At 42.4% G+C, this 21,644-nt stretch overlaps 1 protein-coding gene across 4 annotated transcripts in view; it reads right to left on the reverse strand.

Moving 5' to 3' along the window:
• LOC101166752 (KAT8 regulatory NSL complex subunit 1) overlaps positions 1-21,644 on the reverse strand; it is a 33,989-nt gene that overhangs the window by 3,505 nt on the left and 8,840 nt on the right. For all 4 annotated transcript variants that reach the window (XM_020712344.2, XM_023949399.1, XM_023949400.1 and 1 more), the window contains 9 exons: positions 20,109-21,570; positions 5,418-5,559; positions 4,949-5,032; positions 3,964-4,073; positions 2,826-2,964; positions 2,291-2,456; positions 1,805-1,960; positions 1,287-1,505; positions 1,030-1,184 (listed from right to left, as the gene is read on the reverse strand). In XM_020712344.2, the coding sequence (XP_020568003.2) occupies positions 1,030-1,184; positions 1,287-1,505; positions 1,805-1,960; positions 2,291-2,456; positions 2,826-2,964; positions 3,964-4,073; positions 4,949-5,032; positions 5,418-5,559; positions 20,109-21,502 (2,565 nt within the window). In that variant the 5' untranslated portion in view covers positions 21,503-21,570. The remainder of the gene's footprint in view (positions 1-1,029; positions 1,185-1,286; positions 1,506-1,804; positions 1,961-2,290; positions 2,457-2,825; positions 2,965-3,963; positions 4,074-4,948; positions 5,033-5,417; positions 5,560-20,108; positions 21,571-21,644) is intronic.

Genomic DNA, 21,644 nt, shown 5'->3' on the forward strand with positions numbered 1-21,644 from the left:
ACTGCATCAAAGGTTCTACTGAAGAGCTCATCATCGTCTTTTAGAGAAGAAACCAGGGCCAAAGAGCCATTTGGTTCAGGTTCTTACAGACCAAACCCAGTTAGAGGCATGGAGTCAGAAAATACACATTTATGTTCATGTGGCCATGAAACTAATCACTTATAAAACGTCACTTGTAAATATTTTCAATAACTGAATTGTAAAAGTGTTTTCTATCAAAAAAATCCCTTCTTTCATTTAAACAACGTGACATCCTTTGTCAAAAAACATCCTGCCGAAGCAGATTTACTTCAATTGAAAAACAACATTTTTTATCACCATGACAACAACTAAATGGGGCATAAATTAAAATATGTGCTATCTAACCTATTTAGCATTTATTGATATTATTCTTTAAAGCCAAAGAGCCACCGTGGAGGAATAGAAGAGGAGCTTCCTGTTCCAATAAACAGGAATAAACATTTCAGATCATCATTGTTTCACCAGATCCGTTCTCCTAAAAAAGCTATGCCTTTAAAATGAAAGTATCTGAAGTTCGGCTTTTTGATCTACAGGTGCAGTGTGCTGAGGTGAAAGTGAAGTTCAAAGGAGACCCAAAGATAACAGCAGTGTTTCAAGTGGCACCAAAACCACCAGCCGTGTTCCTTTGGCTCAAAGCGTTGTGCTGATGGCAGCTCACTCGTCCTAGCTACGCTTTCATCAACAGGCTGTTCAACAGGATATTCTCTCATTTGACAAACATTTGGAGTTAGTCTGTTTCCCAAAATCCTTTGCTGCGATTGTGTTTGAAGAATGACATCACAGATCAGAAGCGGGCCCGCGTGCACTTCTTCAAACACATCCTGACAATTCACCCAAAATTCTGGAAATGTGTAAAGATGGGATCAAAATGGGACAGATACTTGCAGCTGACTGGAATCAAACCAGCAACTGTTTAGAGTTTACAGATCTAAGAGGAGCAGCAGCTCTGAGCTGAGAAATCCTAGAAACTGATCAACCAGACGTTTTTGTGATCAGGCGCGTTCTTACAGGCGTGATGGAGACGCTCTGGCCGCCGGCGCCCAGCGGCGTGGAGTTCTCGGAGGACGTGGAGAGCTGCCGTGTCAGAGGGCTCTGAAGGGTCGAGTGCATGTTGGCCAGTGTTGTGCAGGGGTTGCTCAAGTCCATGAAAAGTTTGGGTGAGGCTGGAGGGAGGAAGGGAGACAGGCAGATTCAATGCACTGCATCAGGAATCCTCCGAGGGGATTCCACTCTCTGACTGGGGGTCTCAGGAGGAAAACACTCACAGTCAGTCCGCTCCAGAGAGTGCTCTCGTAGTCTCTTGCGACTGTAGTTCTTGTCGTAGGGTCCTAACGGGGTGGAGAGGGTGTGCAGCCGCTCCGTCTTGCACCCGGCCTGGCCCTCCAGCCGGGCTGCACCCAGCAAGCCGCCACCGCCGCTGCCGCCTGCCATGTTGCCGTCCAAAGTCCTCTGCTTCTCAGCACGGTTTTTATAGTGACCCAACCCTGCAATCGCACATATTCTTCAAACTGTATGTCCATCATACTCACTTTACAGACAGCACCAAACCAGCAGACATGAAGTAGGAAACATTTGTGATGATGATGATGATGATTGAGGAAGTTCTCAGAAAGCAGATTCCCCGAAGAGTTCTGTTTCTACACGCTTGCCGTGCACAAAAGACTTTGACTCGTTCATTAAAAATCCCAAACATGTTGAAGCTAGTTTAGATTAACTAAGCATCCCTTCCTGTCATAATTGGCATTAAAAGTCCAGTCGATGACATCATAGAAATGTGACTTACTGACTGCCATGAGTGAGTTGGTGAACTTGTGCTTCTCTTTGGAAGAGGACAGCTTGTGTTTGAGGGACAGTTTCTTCAGTGGTTTGCTTCTCTCCAGGGATTTCGTTTGCCACTGGCTCTTCATGATCTGCTGCAGACGCAGACCTATACTAATGTCTGAGAGGGACAAGAAATAAAAACAGAGAGCCCTGAGCATCTTTAACTATAAGCTGCAGTGTTAAATCCAGAAAAACAGCCCTAAAACTTTATTTGTTTCACTTATTGACAAAATCAAAGCATCTAAAGCAACTCAGGATTTCAGAGAAGAGCTGCTCAGATTAAAAGCCGTCTGACAAAAACAAACTGCAATCTAAGAAGTTCCTGCAGAAGCCTTTTTCCATGACCACTCCTCGTCTGTTTTCCTCATAACATGCAAAGCAGGAAACGGTGGCGGAAACTCCAGGATTTGTTTTTGCTTTTAGAAAAAGAGAGCAGGACTGCACGGACCGTCAGGGAAGGAGAGGATGGGGTGGATGCCAAGATCCAGTCTCGACAGGCGCTCCAGGTTGGGCAGCTCGAACTGGGGGTCCTCTTTGGGGGTGGGCCAGCCACCACACATTACACAGCTGGGGTTCACCCGGCAGTTACACTGAAAGCAGCTGTTCCTCGGGTTCTGAAGGTGGACAAACAGGTCGTTTACATTTTATTACTTTATAGAAATTAAACACAAATGAAAATTTCAACAAATCTGTCAGTCTGTTAAATAAAAAAGGATTGAAGAGGTTTTTTAACTGGGAGGTCTAAAATGACTGATTAATGTCTGACTAAAAAAAAAGGATCAGCCAACTTATTCCACACATACATAGCTTATGTTTTCCGAAAAGGAAGACAGAAAGCCAGACAAAGCACCCAAGATGAGAGTTCTGACCTCGGTTCTCCAAAATGTGGAAACGTGAGCATCAAAGTTCTTCTGATGCAAATCCACCTTCTCTGATTTTCTAAAGGAAAGGACCTGGTTTAGCTCTACACATCCACGGCTCACCTTGCCATTGAGGTTGGGCACCGCGTTTGGCTGAATGAGCCGCCGCCGCCTACAGCTGACCAGCGGTCGCGTGCGGGCCGCCACGCACGTGCTGTCCTGTGCCAGCTGCTGCTGCTTGCCGTCTGCACCTTCTGCCATCCTGTTGGGTCGCACACACAAAAACTCAGCTCTAGTGGAGGGGTACCATTTGGATTCTGTGCTGTGCCGGTGATAAACCGCTCATTTTGAAACAATCCCAGTGTCTAAATAGTGTTTGAAATGAGTAAAAAAACATTTAAGTGTGGCGAAGCGGTGTGACAGAGCGCTTAAATGTGCCAAAGTTACTGAACGTCATTCTTTCTGCGTCTCTGTTTACACAAACAAAGTAAATGCATATTTCACTGCTCATCGCCATGACGATGGCCTTTTTTCAGAGCATTGTACGTCACTCTTATCATTTAGGCTGTTGAATTAGAATCTTTGGCTGTCCGGTACAGCCAAACTCGCTTTGCCTTCAGCATTTTGACTCAAACCCATCCGCCCACCCACCATGGCTGGAGAGGTAAAATGACTGGCTAGAAATGTGCAGCAAAACTGGATACAAGCGATTGACATGTCGGAAATGAAGCACCGACATGAAGAACTGAAATCTGCATTTTTAGGGGTAGTAACTAATGCACCCATCGGTATGGAACCAACATGGCCGAGCTTCTTTACTAATTCCTACTCAACACTGAATCACTTCAACTCCCCAAATTGAAGAGATTTTACATCTTAATCGTTTTTAATGAGGTGTTAAAGCACTATAGTCTTTGTGAAACATCTTAAATAGAAGCATGCATAAACACAAATGATACATGTCATTATTACAGGCATTAACGTCTGACTGTGCAGGACTGAACAAACCAGCGTTTCGCCAGCAAATGTGGGCTTTACACCGTTGACCAACAGAACAGTAAAGCTGAACAAAAACCTGTTCCACCTTAAAATAAAAAGCCTGTTCCACCTTAAAACAAACCCCATCACTGCAGATTAGCAGCAGCATACCCCTATTGCCAATGTCCCGCATCCATTGGCCACACCCCCCAGATGTTTGAGTTTCTCAGAAAACCCGCCGCCTTTCGGGGAACCACCATCAGACAATCATTACCAGCCATACCTGCTGAGGACGCCGTTAACTGGCTGTCCGTTTTGACCTCTCCAAGTGCCCTGCTCTGTGCTGGCGAGGTGGGCGGGGCCTGTGTGCTCCAGCCGCTCTGAACCAACATCCTGCGTGGACAGATAAGAGAAAACCAGTGAGACAACACCTCCTGCCGACAGAAACGAGCTGACCCGGGTCCTCAGACACCCGGGCATATTTCATGTAAGGACAAGCCCAAACACGCTGGCTGGCACTGAAATTCTGAATTATTCACTGCAGATTTGTTCAAACTGGTTAAGCTTTCCCAGAGACGATTCACTCTGTGCCAACGCTGACTTGACAACACTCTTTAGCACTTAAACGTTCTGTGCTTCATCAGTATCATATGATAATTCCCAGGTATTCTTGTAAAAAATACAACATGTGACACCCCTCTAAAGTGCCAGCAGCTGTTGTGATGTTTAACCGCCTCTATGGATGACAACATTATTTCTGTGACATGTTTGTTCAGGCAGATGTCAAGAGACCTCGATTTTGGAAGAAAAAAAAAGGGAATGGCATTATTTGAACATTATGAAACAGCTTCTTAAATTAGAAGCCTAACAGAAAGAAAATCTTCCATTCTGTGTTCTAATTTTCTCTTCCATCCATTTGGTGAAATAATGGCTGTTTTAGAGGAAACTGCTGCCACTTCAAGCTTTTTAAGATTACAAGCACCTGTCTTAACCTAGAACATTGGTTTCCGTGCCGACGCAGAGTGACTGGCCCATTATTAGATTCAAAATGTAACAAACAACAAGGCACACACAACAGGGCAGAACAAAAACACTCTTTGTCATGGCCAACCTTTCTGCAATAACATTATCCCATCATGTTTTTTCTAATCTAGTGAAAATTTGACGTGAAAACACAAAGTTAACTTTAATTATTTTTTTTAAGCTAAACAAAACCTTAATACTCAAAAGGCTCTTCGTGGTGATGAAATGATTCATGGCCTCTGTACCTGAGTATTTGAAGGTTCTGTCTTGACTTCTGTCCCAACTGCAAGCACACTGCTGGGGGCGATTCCTCCCAGCTCCACTGAGCCCTGTGGATTTAAAAGATGAGCACTGAACTTCCCTCCCAAAGTTGTGATGCATACCGATTAAATGACTTTACAGAGGGGGGCATGTCTGCGTTTTACAGTCAGCAGCTGCACCTCACTGATTGTGTTAAATGATGTTAAAAGTGTTTGTTTAAAGAAGCTCAATAACATTTCTTGTGTGACTTTGTGACACTGCTAGGAATTCTAATGTTCTTTCAGGAAGAGAAATAGACGTTCTTTTATATGCAAACAGGAATAAAAGTCGTTTAAGTTCCAGAGTAAAGTCTAAACCCCTTTATTCATTTGAAAGAAACCAGTACAGACAATAAAGCTCAAGAGTCCAAACACTTCAGCAGCCTTTTGCTGGTGAATCAAGCAAGCAGCCAACCTTGCTGCTCCGGATCTGTCTGTATATGTCGGTCTGCTGCCGGATGCGGTATTCCAGGTCCGAGATGTGGGCCTGAAGCCAATTCCAGTGGCTGATGATAGCAGCTCTTTCCACAGCATAGTGGCTCTCTGCTCGTTTCCATCTGGGGACAAGAAGACAAATGTATAAATATCCAACTGACTTTTACGTTTATTTTTAGAGATCATTGACTCATGAAAATTTGGTTTAAACTGCGGCAGAATGTTGTCTCATCATCGTATTGCATGTGAAAAACAGGAGAAAGGCATTTCCCCAGTCAGACTGCAGAGGTCAGTGAATCAGCGTTACAGAAAGCTCCCTGTAACAGCACCTGCAGGCGGTCTGGAAAAGCATACTGGCTAAAAAAATGATCAGGAGTGTGCTGCTAATGTGAGAATATTACAAGAAGGGTTTTTTTAAAGGGCGTTTTCACCATACTGATAAATTCAACATAAAAGACAGCGTGTCAGCTGAGAGCAGAGTACTCCATTTTACCAGTATGACACACAGAATGGGCATTTCAAAGCCAGACATGAGAGGAAAATGTCTGCTAGTGCACTTTGAGGCAGCAACCATAGAGGGTGCCATTTCTCAAAGGATGAACTGCAGCGGCCAAACAATGAAAATAATGACTCACAGCAGACAAAGATGGGCCTTACTCCCTCTGGATGACTTTTTGTATGGCTCTACCAGGAAAAAAAAAAAGTTGTGGAACGCTGCGGCTAAAAGAGGGAAGAACGTGGAACCAAAGCCAGGACAGAAAGCACAGAGGAACTGGCATCCAGGAAAACGAACAGACGGGTTTTAAGAGCAAACTACAGGCCATGCCGTGCCCGGGGGTGGGGGGGGTGGGGGGGGGGGGTCAAGGAACAGTGTAGTCATCATTGGGACAACCAATAATCTAAGCATGTTCATAATTCTACCTTTGTGTAGTGTTGAACAAAGAAGAGGTTCTTGACGGCAAAAATCTTTCATCATTCTTCATTCTGCTGAAATTAACACCCATCCATGGCTGGATGTGGGAAATCTGAGCACAGCTGCAGTATTTCCTGCTTGTCGTCTTTTGTAGACTCGCCGTTTAAAAACAGATGTGGATGTCTGGAGCTTCCTTTCCAGGTGAAACGGAGGTTATGAAATTTACATTCCAGATTACACTTTTCTCAAAACTGTCTGTTCAAAAGGTGGGAAATTATTGAAGTGTTTTAATATAAAACCAGGATCCAAAATACTGACACAATAGATCCAGGTCACTCCTTGGGAATGGAGTGTTATTATGCATGACTTAAATGTCAGAAGTACAAAAAAAAAAAGAAATCACCGGAAAGCATGATTAATCATGTTATAAAATGGTTACGGTAGAACAGGGGTGGGATTATATAAATTCGCTTCCTTCCACTCCCTTTCAAGCAATATTTATTAATAAGTCTAATTATCCAAAGTTTGATTAGTTATTGTAAGAATGTATAACTGATGATTGTATTGTTTTTGTGTATTATTCCTATTTGATTGCTTGAAATAAACCATTTCAAACCTAAGCTGTGCCACCCGTCCAGTAAGAGGGAAACAGGAAGAGGCTGCATTTTGAGTTTTGTTAAACACAAACACATGAAGGTCATTAAAAGTCCAATGAGCCCAAACACCGGCAGCATAGAGAAGAATGGAGGACCAGTCAGCCCGGCAAAGAAAACCTAACCTTGCGACACGGCAAGCTCCGCCTATGTTACCTTTAACCAGGTCATATTTCCCTCCCCCATACCCACACACAAAGCACTAGGAGCAGTCACTCCATCCATCCTTTCCTGGACATCAGCACATTCTCCTGAGGTGTGTACATGAATGCAGCACATATGTGGTGCAGCTGCAGACGCCTTTATACCTCGGAGAGCCAGAAAAATGGCTGCTGTGCTGTTTTTTGGCAGACACACCTGATGCTGAATGCTTAGGCAAAACCAGCGTTGGATTTCCCTTTCACTTTGATCTTCAATTCATGTGCTAACGCAAGAAAATAGGTTCTGTTCTCTAATAATAGAGTGGCTGTTCCAAAGGGCTAACATTGCTGTGCCATCAACTCAAGACAATCGGTAACATTCGTGTTATAAAAAAAAATCTGTTCATATTTCAGTTTCATTCTTAAACTAACTATAAATGAAAGTGCATGTACTTGAACGGACTCATTTCCTCGTGAAGTGAAGCAGTTTGGGTAAAGTATGAAAACAGAATAAACAGACTATTTTAATTACACTACAATAAGTAAGTTTTCTCAAATGTGAAAGTTTAATCCTCAAAGATAAATCTCAAACTCCCACTTCCATACATTATTTATTGCAAGGATTTCTCTATATCTTATGATTTTTCAACTGACATCACAAATATTGAACATATTTGGTAGATTTTGGCTTCTTATTGTTTGTAAATTAGGCACTCAGTTAATATGTTTACAACTAATGACATTCTGACAAACCTGCTAACAAAATGAAAACTACTGTAGAGTTACTGCATACAATTACATCACACTTTATAGCTAAAAATACTGGTACATTTCACACACTGCCCGAAAGCACTGATACTTCATTAACTAAATAAATACATTATTTTTAAAATATTGTTCCTAGAAAATCAAATATTCTCACATCCACTCAAGATACTGGGTGCTAGGGTTGGGCGATGTCCCCTAATTTGGCCGTTGACGATGTTTGCTGTCAACCATCGGGATGGACGATGACATCGTCGGGGGGGGGGGGGGGTATTTACACATTTTTCGTTCTTATATAACTGCTATTCGTTTTTTTGCTTTTTTCATTTTATTTCCCAACTAATGACTAATCCGCGATGATCCAGTATAAACTGAGGGAAGTGACTTTAACAAAAAAGTAACAAACAAAATAGAAAAGAAGTAGTCCGCTCCCGCACTTCACTAGTGAAGTGGACCGGCGGAGCGCGGATTTACAGCTTTGTGTTTTAGGGGAAGGGGTGGGGTACATGAGCGGTATGTGTGGGAGATTTAAGACTGCGATCCGTCCCGCAGCTCTAGGGGTACAAGCATCCGAACTCAGAACCGGGTCTAAAAGTGTGTGTCTGAGCACAGCTCGGATCGTCAGCACACACAGCGGTTTGAGCTTCAAAGCAGAAATGTCGCTCAGTCCTTAGAAAACATTCAAACAATCACGCGGATTTGTGTTTCCAGTCGTGTCCCGACTAAATAAAGGCTGATGTTATTCTTACATGTTTACGTGCAGCCAGCAAGCAGCACCACCCAAAGCTAATGTTGTTAGCCCGTGTTAGCATACTGCTAATCCTGGCTTCGTTCAGAAAAAGCACTGACCACACGGATTAAAATTCAAATGATGAGCGAACAGGTGTTTCATAATAACCGTAACATTATTAAAAGCAGGTTTAGAAGATCGTCTCGTATATTACCGAGCTGGCATGTCAATGTATATAGCCGCTCGGCGCTGTTTAACAATGTTTTGTATTGAATTGTTACATACAATAAAGTTTGAAAAAAAAAAAAGCCGCTCGGCGGAGTTTATATCCTTCCGTTTTTCAAACCCTACTGCGCATGTGCGAATGATTTATTCCGACCGAAAGTGTGACCTTAGTGAACGTTTTTATATTCTGAAAACATTTTTTCTGGGCCCATGTACACGGTTGGATTCTAATCTGACCATTGATCCCATCAAGATATTTTGTACATGTAACCGCGGCTTATGGTGTCGACGCGCAACGTGGCGGGGGCGTGGCATCACGATGGTGGTCTCTCCATCTGGATGTCAGTCACCCAACACGATGGACGATGATATCGTCCATCGGCACAACCCTACTGGGTGCTCTTATTTTGGGTACAATTCAGCACAAAGCTGGCTAAAATAATAAGGACAAAGTATCTGGGGAAGCATTCCACTTCATGTTGACATCAAGGAATGGCAATCATGTTTATGCTTGTGTGCCATTTATTCAAGATAAATATTTCTTATAAAAACAAATACTCCATGATAGTCTTCATTGCTTTTAGGTGTTTTAGACTAACCTCTCATAAATGGATAATGCCTTCAAACAATGTTACATCTGCAATAGTTTAATACACGCTCTGGACATGAGTAAAACGATTTGAACGAGTTCGTTCTCTGCCCGTGTTCCATAACTAAAGCCCAGAAGCGGCCAGAATATTTGTTTTTACCAAAGCCCGACTACAATTCACTTGGATTCCTTGGATTCTCAAGTTACGTTCAGACTGCCTTCAGTAATGCACAAAAATGTGCGTTTGGGGCCTTTCAAATTCAAAACTCTTGAGTTTAAAAGTGGTTACAGAAGTTTCTACGACTGTTTTCAGGCTCTGCATACAAAAGATGCAGCCATTGAAAACGCACATCGAAAGTTAAACCAGGTCAAATGTTGACCAATCGGGGACTTGGATTTAATAATGAGGTATGGATGACGCCAAGTCTTTCATATATCAGAATAGAGCTGCGGGGGGAAAAAAAGTCTGAAGCAAGATTTGCGCCATTTCGATATTTTGCACCATGCCTCTTTCAACAGTAGGTGGTGGACACGCGCCAGTAAACAGTAAAAAATGATTAATAAAATAAGGAGAAGTCACTTCCTGCTTGTCCTCCGTGAACACTAAGTGCTAAATGTGCGTTTAGAACGACGCATTTGGCGTCACATCCCCGGGTGTCTGTACCGTCAGATAGGGGTGTTACGATAACCGCATCTCCTCATCACTGCACGTTTTTTTATTTTATATTTTAAAGTTATGCATATGGTGCATGATTGGAACTATAAAAAACACATTTCTTACATTCATCTTTGCTGATAATTGACTTTTTCTGCTAGTCCTGTGTTCAGACTTCAAGGGTTTCTGGGGGAAACATTTTATTACTGCTCTCCACTCCCTGCGCCTCTCACACCCTCTTGCGCTGCACATACACATCCTCATTCTATAACAGACTAGGGTTGTGCCGATGGACGATATCATCGTCCATCGTGATGGGTGACTGACATCCCGATGGAGAGACCACCATCGTGATGCCACGCCCCCGCCACGTTGCGCGTCGACACCATAAGCCGCGGTTACATGTACAAAATATCCTGATGGGATCAATGGTCGGATTAGAATCCAACCGTGTACATGGGCCCAGAAAAATGTTTTCAGGATATAAAAACGTTCACTAAGGTCACAATTTCGGTCGGAATAAATCATTCGCACATGCGCAGTATTCGCACATGCGCAGTTTGAAAACCGGAAGAGGATACAACTTCCACCGAGCGGCTTTTTTTCCAAACTTTATTGAAGGTAACAATTCAATACAAAACGATAACAGCGCCGAGCGGCTATATACATTGACATGTCAGCTCGGTAAAATACGAGACGATCTTCTAAACGTGCTTTTAATAATGTTACGGTTATTATGAAACACATGTTCGCTCATCATTTGAATTTTAATCCGAGTGGTCAGTGCTTTTTCTGAACGTAGCCAGGATTAGCAGTATGCTAACACACGGGCTAACAACATTAGCTTTGGAGCTGCGGGACGGATCGCAGTCTTAAATCTCCCACACATACCTCTCATGTACCCCCCCCCCCCTTCCCATCAAACATAAAGCTGTAAATCCGCCCTCCGCCGGTCCACTTCGCTAGTTAAGTGCGGGAGCGGACTACTTCTTTTCTATTTTGCTTGTTACTTTTTCTGTTAAAGTCACTTCCCTCAGTTTATACTGGATCATCGCGGATTAACCATTAGTTGGGAAATAAAATGAAAAAGCAAAATAACGAATAGCAGTTATATAAGAACGAAAAATGTAAAAATACCCCCCCCCCCCCGACGATGTCATCGTCCATCCCGATGGTTGACAGCAAACATCGTCAACGGCCAAATTAGGGGACATCGCCCAACCCTATAACAGACGTTTCCGTCTCGTGAGGAAATACAACAAATTTACTGCATTCTAATTATTAATTTCCATTGTATTTATTCTATTACAAGTTGCGTGCGTTCTTGAGTGCGCGATGCGGCAGGCCGGAGGATTGTGTATGTGTGTGTGTGTGTGTGGGGGGGGGGGGGGTGTAATGGCTGTTCTTATTCACTCTAAAGGCCCGTACACACCGGGACGAATATTCGCCAGGCGTTATTCGCCAGCGTTTTTCGCCACGTTTTTTGTGTTCACACCCAGGCGATTTTCGCTGACGAGCCGAGCGAACATGGAATTTCATTCCCTGACATTAGATGGCGCTTAATGTAAACAGAAATACTCCTGTACACAAGGTGGCGCTGCGCAACTTTACGCTTCTTAAAGTCGCTTTTCGCTCAGAAGAAGAGAGTAAGTATTTACGCGCTTGTCAGAATAATACAAGGAAAACATGAGTATTTCAAGCACCAGTTGCTCCAACTGGTGCTTGGTTCGGGGATATTTTAGAATGTCCGTCATTATTTCTCCGCGGCAGTGTAGACGCTACTTGGCGTCTATCTTCTTCGCTGGTATGTGTGCTCAGCAAGGAAGTTTTGTGTTTGAGCGCCCCCAAGTTGTGTTTTACTGTAACTTCAGAAACTCCAGACACGTGTGCAAAAGCGCCATTCTCATTGGTCGAATAGATTTCGACGCGAGGCGTCAAAAAAACAAAAAAACAAACCCGAGGCGTTTTTTTTTTTGACGCTTTGACGTGTGGCGTTTTTTCGCGTCGGTGTGCACACTCTCATTGGTGCCCTTTGTTTAGTCACGAGGCGTTAAACGTCGGCGAAAATCGCCGGCGAAATTCGTCCCGGTGTGAACGGGCCATAACACCAAACTTGAACGCGCACTGTTTCAATGAATTTCACTATGTCTTGTTTGGGAACTAATTTCTGCAACGCAAAGTTACGAGTCCGTATAAATAAAGGCGGAGCCTCCTGCCCCGCTATCTTCTTGGGTGTAAGGCTTCATGGCTACCGGAAAGGTGACAAAGTTTCTGCAGTCTCGTTTATTACTGGGCAATATATACTATTCTGAGAAGATGTCTGTACCAGAGAGCACAGCTGAAACTCGTGTGCAGCTCCAGAGTGGTCCACTGCAGAAGAATCAACACGCACCCCAACACACTTGTGCGCGCTCCTTTCTACACACGCAGCGCCTGACACACATAGACAGTCATTCTACAACACCTATATAGTTAGTTCATTAGTTGGGTAGTAATTAGATGTTACTGTTATTTGTTAATAAAGAATACTGCGTTGGAATTGTATTTATTGGGGGGGGGGGGGGGGGGGGGGGCGTTAACTGTGACACCACGGCCCCTGCTGGTTCATCATCGTGGTGATCAAAAATCCCACACTGTCACAGCTCTAGCGTCAGACAAAATTTTCACATGCACGAAAGGGATGATGGGAGTGTTCACTGACTCGAGTAGTGGAGGGCCGCATCAAAAACACTACTTAACCCTTTTGGATGGCATTTATCTCATAGTAAACTGGTGGCCGAGAGTTCAACCCTGTAGCAGTCCAAAACCATCCTACACTGTTCCCTTTTGATACTCAAGGTTCTGCTGGTTCTGAAGTAACTGGAAGTTATAATGGCTAAAGTAAAATGTGGAGCTGATGTCAATTTTTGTTATGAATCAGGTTACGGTCATGTGACCAGAAGGTAGCCGCAGCCTTAAGGTTTCAAAACAAACCCCTTTGATCTTATCGTGAAATAAGTATTCAGTCCTCCTTCCCAACACAAAATGTTTAACAAAAGATCTTTTTATTTTCTGTAACTGAGTCACATTCTAAGATGAGCTGAGGTCCATATTTTCAAGTGTAGAGGCGAGAGAGGAGGACACACTCCAACCTTTTGCTCCGATAACGATTACTGAGTAACTTCCCAGGGTCATGGCCTAAAAAAATGCACCCATTTTCATTTCATGTCACTATTCATCTACAGCAGCTTCCCCTGTTGTCTTTATAATCTTTTCAAATGGGATTATTGGTAAAACAGAACTTTATGTTAGAGTAAAAAGTTTATTAATTTCTTGCAATACTGTAGTTAATATAGATTATGATCAGTTAGACCCAGAAGCTGAGCTCCTTGTGTCAGCTATGATTGAAAGTAACTTCCTTTATGAGTCATGCTCAACCCTTGTCTGAACACACCAAAGTCCAAAGGTTCCTACAAAATTCTGGGTCTCACAGCTATGCTGGATTACACAGTCTTTTTTTAAAGTGTGTTATTAAAGTATGAAGCAAACAGGTTGAGCGATAAAAGGTGTTGTGATCCATTGTTTGGATAAACAGCTTTTGTTGACAGTGATTAGAGAAAAGTTCAGTGCAAGTAAATATTTGGTGGAAAGCAACAATTTCACAGCTGTGTACTATGATTAGAGATGAGGTGGAAGATGTTTTTCACATCTTACAAGACCCATCTTGTTATTAGTAGACCCAAAAATATAACAGCCGTTCATGTTTCTAACTTACATATGGTAAGAAATGGAAATACGTGTAACATTATCAAAGGCCCTATTTCACGCAAAATACATTTTGAGTGCATTATGGTAATTCATCCCAAAAATTAACCCCAAAGCTGTTCATCCATTCAAGTATTTGTGTATTCCTCTAAAACCCAGCTCTCTGAACACCACTCCGTCCAAAATCCCTGAAAACAAGTGGGGTCTCAGATTTGTGATATCACAAACTGAGGAACCACCCCTTCCAGGAAAAGTCTGTGCTGCCAGCACCACCCCACGGCTAACACACACCCACTTTCTCTGCAAGCGGTGATCGTCGAAACACTTAAATTTTATATCCACACAATGCAAATCCATCATTGCAAAGGTTTGGATGTTCGTTTTCATGGGAGAAACGCAAACACGATGCAAAGGCTGGCTCTAGGTTGACGTCATGAAATGGGCGGCACCCATACAGAGCGAAAGGCGGTGCCTCGGAGACAGAGTCGTCTTACCCCTGTATAGGAAAATGAGCCCCAAAATCCTTTCGAGTGTGCCAAAGGTACTGTATTATCATGGATACAGTTTACTCTGAAAGGTTTAAGAAAAGCACGATATAGGAACTTTAAATAGGAGATAATATTCAAATTCACACTCTTAATTCAAAATGATTTGGTCAAGTTTTAATTCATTTTAAAAATTCTTTTCAACAAGGATTTGTGTTAATTTTTGAAACCCGTTTGGACAACACTACTGCTTTAAACAACAAAAATGTGATTCTCATTGAAATGTAGACTTGGATTACAAATGAACAAGAAAGCCATTTTTTGCCAGAAAAAAGTTCAGGAAGCCACTTTTAAAAAGGCTACTTTTGTGAATGTCATTTAATAATACTGCAACATCTATGTCACATTCTATCAAGTTTGATTACTGATACCGATTAACAACAGACAAATGGTAAAACTTCATCCTTTTTTATCAAAACGGCTTTAAATTGATCACTTTAACAGCTCAATTATCAATTAATATACCCCCCTTTTTTGCAAACACCCAATTTTTCTGTATTTTACCACTGAAGAGAAAATAGCTGTAATTAGGACCCGAGCACGGAGTGCAAGGACCCTATTGTAATTATACTTGGAATTTGTCCATGTTATGATCACAATCCTAATTCGTTGATACTAATGGAAAATTATCAGGGGGTAAATGTTATTCATAGAGAAGTGCTCACATATGCACTGGCATGTACATACTAAATACTAGAAAGAACCTTTTTTTATATTAAAGGCAGTCATTAATGAACCAAGATGATTTGTCTGGTAAATTAAGTATTAAGCCAATTTAACCATAATTATTTTAAATCCATAAGTTACATTTTTCCTTTCAAAAACATTTTCCTTGTCTGTGTTTAAAGGAAAAAATACGTAACCAGCCAGCATAGTAGGCTGAAGATAAATTCTTACATTTCTTAAGAACCACTCCAATAAAAATGCTGTTTCTGGTGTTTTTAACAGAAATAAAATTAAGCTTAAAATTGCATTTCAGAGTATTTCTTTATTCGAATTGGGGTGAATCAAGAGCAGACAAAAACAGTGCAGTTTGAAAAAGCTCAAAAAAATTAAAATGGGGTTGGACGCTCGCAAGAAAGAGTGGTAAACAAAGGGATATCAGCAGAGGCTTACTTCCACGCCAACAGTCCCTCCCACAATTCAGTGGTGAGAACTCCTGGCGCTCTGCAGAAAATATGGCCCAGAAACGACTAAAACTTGCATAATCATTATTTATTGGAACGCTTTTACAACAGATTAAATCGGATTGGAGAAGAACTTTCACTCTTAAAAGCAAGTAGTTCTTCAAGGTTCATCTAGATGTAGTAAGAGTTGTTGAATTATTGACATTTAAATATTGGGAAACTTTTAGAGCTACCTGAAAAGACTTTTAAAGGCCTTCACACCCCAAGTGCACACTGCACCTTCCTCTAGCTATAAAGAGCAAACAGGCATGCTTTCAAATAGTTGAAATGGAAAATTAGAAAAAAATTATACTGAACCTAAAGATTTGCAAAAATTATTTTTACAGAGGGCTGGACAAGTATTAACAATAAAAAAGGGAAAAGCTTTAAAATACTAGTAGAAACACCACATTATCTGATTCTAGAATTTGTACACTAATACTTAATCAAAAGAAAAAAACTCTAAATACAAGAAAGATGCAAAAAAAAGCCTATCACCATTTAGGCCCTTTAGCAAGAAAAAGGGAATCAAATCACCAGCTGTCAGCTAATCTCTTTTTTTTCCTTTAAAGTCAAGACGTTTTCACCACAAAACGAGCTGAAACATTCCAACACTGCAGATTAGGGGATTTGTCTGGTTGGGGTGTTCCTCGGACACACGGTTCAACAGGAATAAAAATGTTTGCGTTTTACTGAATGAGACAGGCCGAGAGCACTGGGTGTGGGGCAGGAAAAAACTACAGAGGGCAAATTCAGCTGGAGAACTGCAGCAGTCATTACATAAAAGAGGGGCGTTATGTAACGACTGTGGGTTTGTGCTGGGGAACTTGGATCCAGTCAAACACATCCAGATGTGTCGAGTGGGACACAAACCTATACAAGCACTCGTGTACACATGTACCAGCATAGCACCAATAATAAAAGGAAATCATAGCTAAGAGGCTTCAACTAAAAGAGCGTTCTGTAGTATCAGCTCCATTAACCCTTCACATGCCGCAGACATACACATGTGCACAGACCATCACTGATCTGTCTGTCGTGGCCATATGAAGCAAACGAGAGGCTGTAAACCTGGACCCGTTTTAGTTCAGATTGTAGGATTGTAGAGACTTGCATTGTTCTGCGAGCCATTATGCAAGTTTTCCTGATGAGCATTATTGTTGCCTCAGAAACCAGAAACTGTGCCCACTCGTTTCTCATCACAGAACAAGCAGTGCTCCATGTAATATGCCTGATGATCCAAGTCATTCTGCAACAAGTGTTAAAGAAAGGGAGAGCAGTGTCTAAAATCATTTCTAAGGCTGGCTGCACCCACACCCTGGTAAAGGCCATTATGGACGTCAGTCACTAGAAAAAAACACAGGCACTGCAGCATATGCTCAACAACAGATGTTAGATGACCCAAAATCCTCTGAGACACAGGGGAGCACATCTAGAATACAGATATCTATAACAGGATTACTCTGAAGAAATACATCCAAAGAGTGAATAGATTATTTTTTAAAGTCGCCAAAATAAAAAATGGAGGTAATGCTATATGAATTACATGTGCAGTAATATGGATGCGTGTAGTGCCAGTGGTGATTAACTGTGACTAAACACTTCATCATGAAAATATATTATTAAAGTCAAAGCCGCATAGTCCTTTTTTTCCTGACAGTGTAGCATGTTAAAGGTCAAGGTTCCACATAGTTGGGATTTGCATACCTGTTTTTAACCTGTTAGGTGAAGGGCTAAGCATCAGCAATGCAGCTCCTTTCAAAGCACTGACAGTATGAAACAGCAAAGACAACTAAAATGCAATGCATTAAAAATACTTAGGATGGCAGAGGAAGCCTAGGCACAAAAGCACGAGAGCTGCTAAGAGGTAATTATGCCAACATAATGACTTTTAAAACCAACTTAAATGCAAGCTGTTATGTACAAAAAGGGCAAAACATCCTTCCCCTTATAGAAAATGCTATTAAGAATAGGAATTACACATGTAAACTGTATAAACTTAAGGGAGGCTCAGTTTATCTTATGGAACACTGTTGTAGATGAATGACAAGTTCAATAGTGAAAGACTGTATCTTGGTTAACATAGGTCACTGACACACCCATTTGAAAAAGAACATGTGGTATAGTTAAAACTATCAAAAGCTAGGCTAAACTGTGGACTTAATTACATTTTTAGGATTTCCTTCATTCCCTTTCAAAAACAAGTGATGCTCCCAGAGACCTTACTTCCTGTAGAGTCTGAGCTAATTTTCCAGGAAGCCTTTGAGATCCCACATCAAAACTAAATGGGTTGAAATTTTTAGATTAACAACACAGAACAAGATGTGTTGCCTCTATTGCATTAGATGTTCAACAGTAAATCCAGTTCCCCTCAATAACAAATTAACTACAAGTGTTGATAGGCAGCTTAACAATATTAAAAAGCTACGACGAGTTATAAATTGAAAATAATGCATTCCAGAAATAACAGTAGGAGTTATGCAGGATTACAGGAATACCATTCAGTACTTCTTACAGAATGAAAGTGATAATTTTTTTTAAATGTTCAGATGGTATTTTGTCTTCAGACTACCTGAACACAAGGAAACAAAATGACTATAAGGTAACATCTAAATTCTATACCCTCAAATTTCACTATCAACTACAAACAATTATCTTTTTATTTAACATCTGCAGCATGATGCACCTGCTTTGAAATGCTTTTCCCCCCCTTTACAGTTTTCTCTTTGACTGACAAACTTAAGTCTACACAATTCTGAAACCCCACTCAGAATTAGTCAATATCCTATAGCATCAAGAATTACGATTCCAACTTTAGCTTAACACCTAAAAATATAAGAAACATCAATTTCACCCACATTGCAAAACTGTTTTTTCACCAACACTTTGGGTTCAGAACTCTGTCAGACTAGTTACTGGATATTCAACTGAATGCAACTTACAGTTGATTTCAGTAAAAAGGTAAATGTACTGTACCAATAGCAATTTTGGACTTGATGATGGCAAAACACATTTATTAACACATTTAATAATTGTTTAGAGTAAAATCTGCTTTTTGTCAACTAAATAATTCATATATCAAAAAGGTTTCCTCCCAACATCCTAAAACCTGCTTCATAGGTAAGGAGTTCCTCTAAATTGTCCCTAGGTGTGTACCAGTGTGTACGGCTGTGACTGTGGCTCTGCGTCAGACTGGCTGTCCAGGGTGGACCCTGGCTTTGCCCTCAAGTAGCCGGGTTAAGCTCCGGCAAGCCCGTGACCCCACGAGGAAAAAAGCAGACTTAGAAAATGGAAAGATGGAAAAAAGTAATATAAGACTTTCATGCAGGGAAAAAAATGGGAATCTGACAGAAACTTTAAGCCAATTAGAGTAACCCTTTCACACTGCAAATGTCGCTGCCAACAGCTAAATAACACACTGACAGTTTACGCGATCCACAAGAATCAGCCAGTTCTGACGCACGGATTGCGCATAATGGTGCAAAGCCACTTTTCTCTGCAACAGTATCAGGTGATTTACGATCATTACGTAAGCATTTCTCTACTGTGATTGTTAAATATTAGTACAAGGCTGCTGTTTTCCACTTCAGAATCTGCTGGAATTACATTAATTGCATTGACGAGTTACGGTAGTCAGGGGATAAAGGTAGGGATAAAACCCCTTTCCAACAACCTCAATATAAAAAAAAGGCAAATATTTTTTTCTACTAAAAATGTAAAGGATACTCAACTGCTCAGATTTATGTTACATATTTTTTGCAATTCCTCTTTTAGTCCACTGTCAGGTAATAAAGAAATTTATGTCAAGGTTTAAAGTCAACAGGGCAAAGCATAATAAAGAAATCTGTGTTCTGGGAGACTCTGTTAATAATCTACCCGCTCCTGCACAGGTCGCTAAGTCCATTAACACGGCTGAACCACCTGCTGTACTTTTTCGCCCTCCTCAATATTAACGGAACAGAAATGTGTACCGACTTGAACTTCCCATGGAATACATGTTCATGTCCTGCTGAGGTGAGCACAACATTTCAACAGGGAGTGTTTTTAAACCAAATTCCAGCCGCTCTGCTGCCACAGACTCACAGCTTTTAAGGTTGGGTTTTAGATCAGAACTCTGACTGACTGTGGCTGCTTACTCAAGTCACTGTGGACAAAGACCGTGGTAGCTTCAGCCTTTGCCCCCTCCGGAGGAAAGTGCAATGATCAGGCAGGTTTTTCTTTTCCAGCCCATTCAAGCCTGTCGACTCACAGCAGCACATCTGCACTTCCTGTTGACTGAACTGTACCTAAATCCCTCCACGAAGTGAGATCCATAGCCTTTGCCTTTAGCACCTGATCTGCCAGAGAAATTTATTGTGGAGTAAGGGAATAATGGAACTTTCTGCAATTTGACAGCTCTGAGCAGACTAAAAGATCAGCATAATTCAAGTTTGACAGTCTTATAGCTAAACTCAAAACTCCAAAACTTGCCCAAGGAACTCCCTTTTATTCCCTTTAAATACTTTAGTTCTGTGTAAGATAATCTATGAATGATGACATCACTTACATTTTGACATGCCGTTGCTCAATGTCCACTCTGGACAGCTCCTCATCCTCCAGGTCAGAGTCCCCACCAGAACTACTTTCTGTTACATCTGAGTCAAAGGCGCTTTCAGCTGAATGGAGGTTTGCTGTTCCACTCAAATACAGCCTCTCCAGTTCCAAGGGCATGGAGCCACTTTTCAGAAAGCGACTGAGGCAATCTCTGCTGTTGGAGGAAGAATGCCGCCCGGTCCTCCATGAAGTTGAAGGAGTGACAGCCTCTGTTTTACGATTACCAACCAGTAGTCTGTTGAGGGCCGAGTCCAAAAAGCCGCCCAGCTGCTGCTGAATGTGCCGCTCCACCTGCTTAGCCTGTACCACCTGCAGACGTTTGCGCAGGCGCCGTAACCTGTTTTCAATCTCTGCTTGGCGGCTGCTGTTGAGAAGTGTACGTTGTTTAACTTGAGCATCAAGGCCGTCTGTGCATGAACCACCGGGCAGAGGAGGCTGCGGCGCTGTGGTGCAAGGCGAAAAGCCCTGATGGCTGCTACCCGGTCTCTCTCTGTCAGAACCCTGAAGCTGTCTGAAAGGTGCATGTGAACCAGATTCCTCCAAATTTAACTGTTCAGAGGAGTTTGAGTTGTCGTAGGTAAGAGGGGAAAGTGCAGCAGAATGAAGCACTGGTGATTCAAAATTTTCTCCATCTGTGTTTTGAGAAACCTCTGTGGAATGCTTCTGTTTGAGGGTTCCTTTCACAGGAGTATGCCCTGATATGGTTTCCGACTCCAGCGGCATGTTCTGGGACTGGGAGTCCGTGGCAGCAGCAGCGGGCTTATCACCATTCACTGCAACCACACAGCTAGAGCCTGACACAGTGGCAAGTTTCTTGGCCAGACCATTGACAGGTGCCATGGGCTGGCCACTTCCGTTGGTGCTGCCACTCATGAGGCTTTTTAACTGTCCACCAGAGAGCTCGATTGCCTGCCTCTTCCTCAAGATGAAGTCTCCCCCACCGTTGAGCAGGGAGGTGGGCAGTATTCTGTGGTTTTTCAACACGGACTGTTTAAGAATGACTCCTTGCAGCTTGATTGACTCCTTAGTTGCAGAGACGGGTGGCACATCAGAGCATAAATAGGAAGCCACCAGTGGCTGGAGTTTTCCCAGGGCAGAGGCCTGAGACACAGAGTCTGCTTGAGGCTGCTGCTGCTGTTCCTGATCACCACCACAAAAGTCGAGGGGGCACTCTTCAGAAGTGACCTTGCACTTAGCGGGGCCGCTGCTGTGGATGAGGATGTTGCTGGCGTTACTGTTGTTCTCTCCACTGGCTCGCGAGAGGCTTGAGGATGGGGCAGCCAGTTTGAAGCGGATGTGGTGAGCTTCAGCTGGGGCGTCGGTGAGAGCGGGCGCCATCGCAGCCATGCAGTGCAGAGGGACGGGCACCGCGGCCTGCTCCACTCCACCCGCTTACTGCCCCACCTGAGGACAGCCTGGGAAAAGACGTGGAGGAAAACAGAGTGACAGAAAAAAAGAGTCAATCAAAAAAGTTGAAATATTTCTGTAG

Source organism: Oryzias latipes, chromosome 19 (assembly GCF_002234675.1).
Source record: "Oryzias latipes chromosome 19, ASM223467v1".
In the NCBI taxonomy this organism is placed as follows: Eukaryota; Metazoa; Chordata; class Actinopteri; order Beloniformes; family Adrianichthyidae; genus Oryzias; species Oryzias latipes.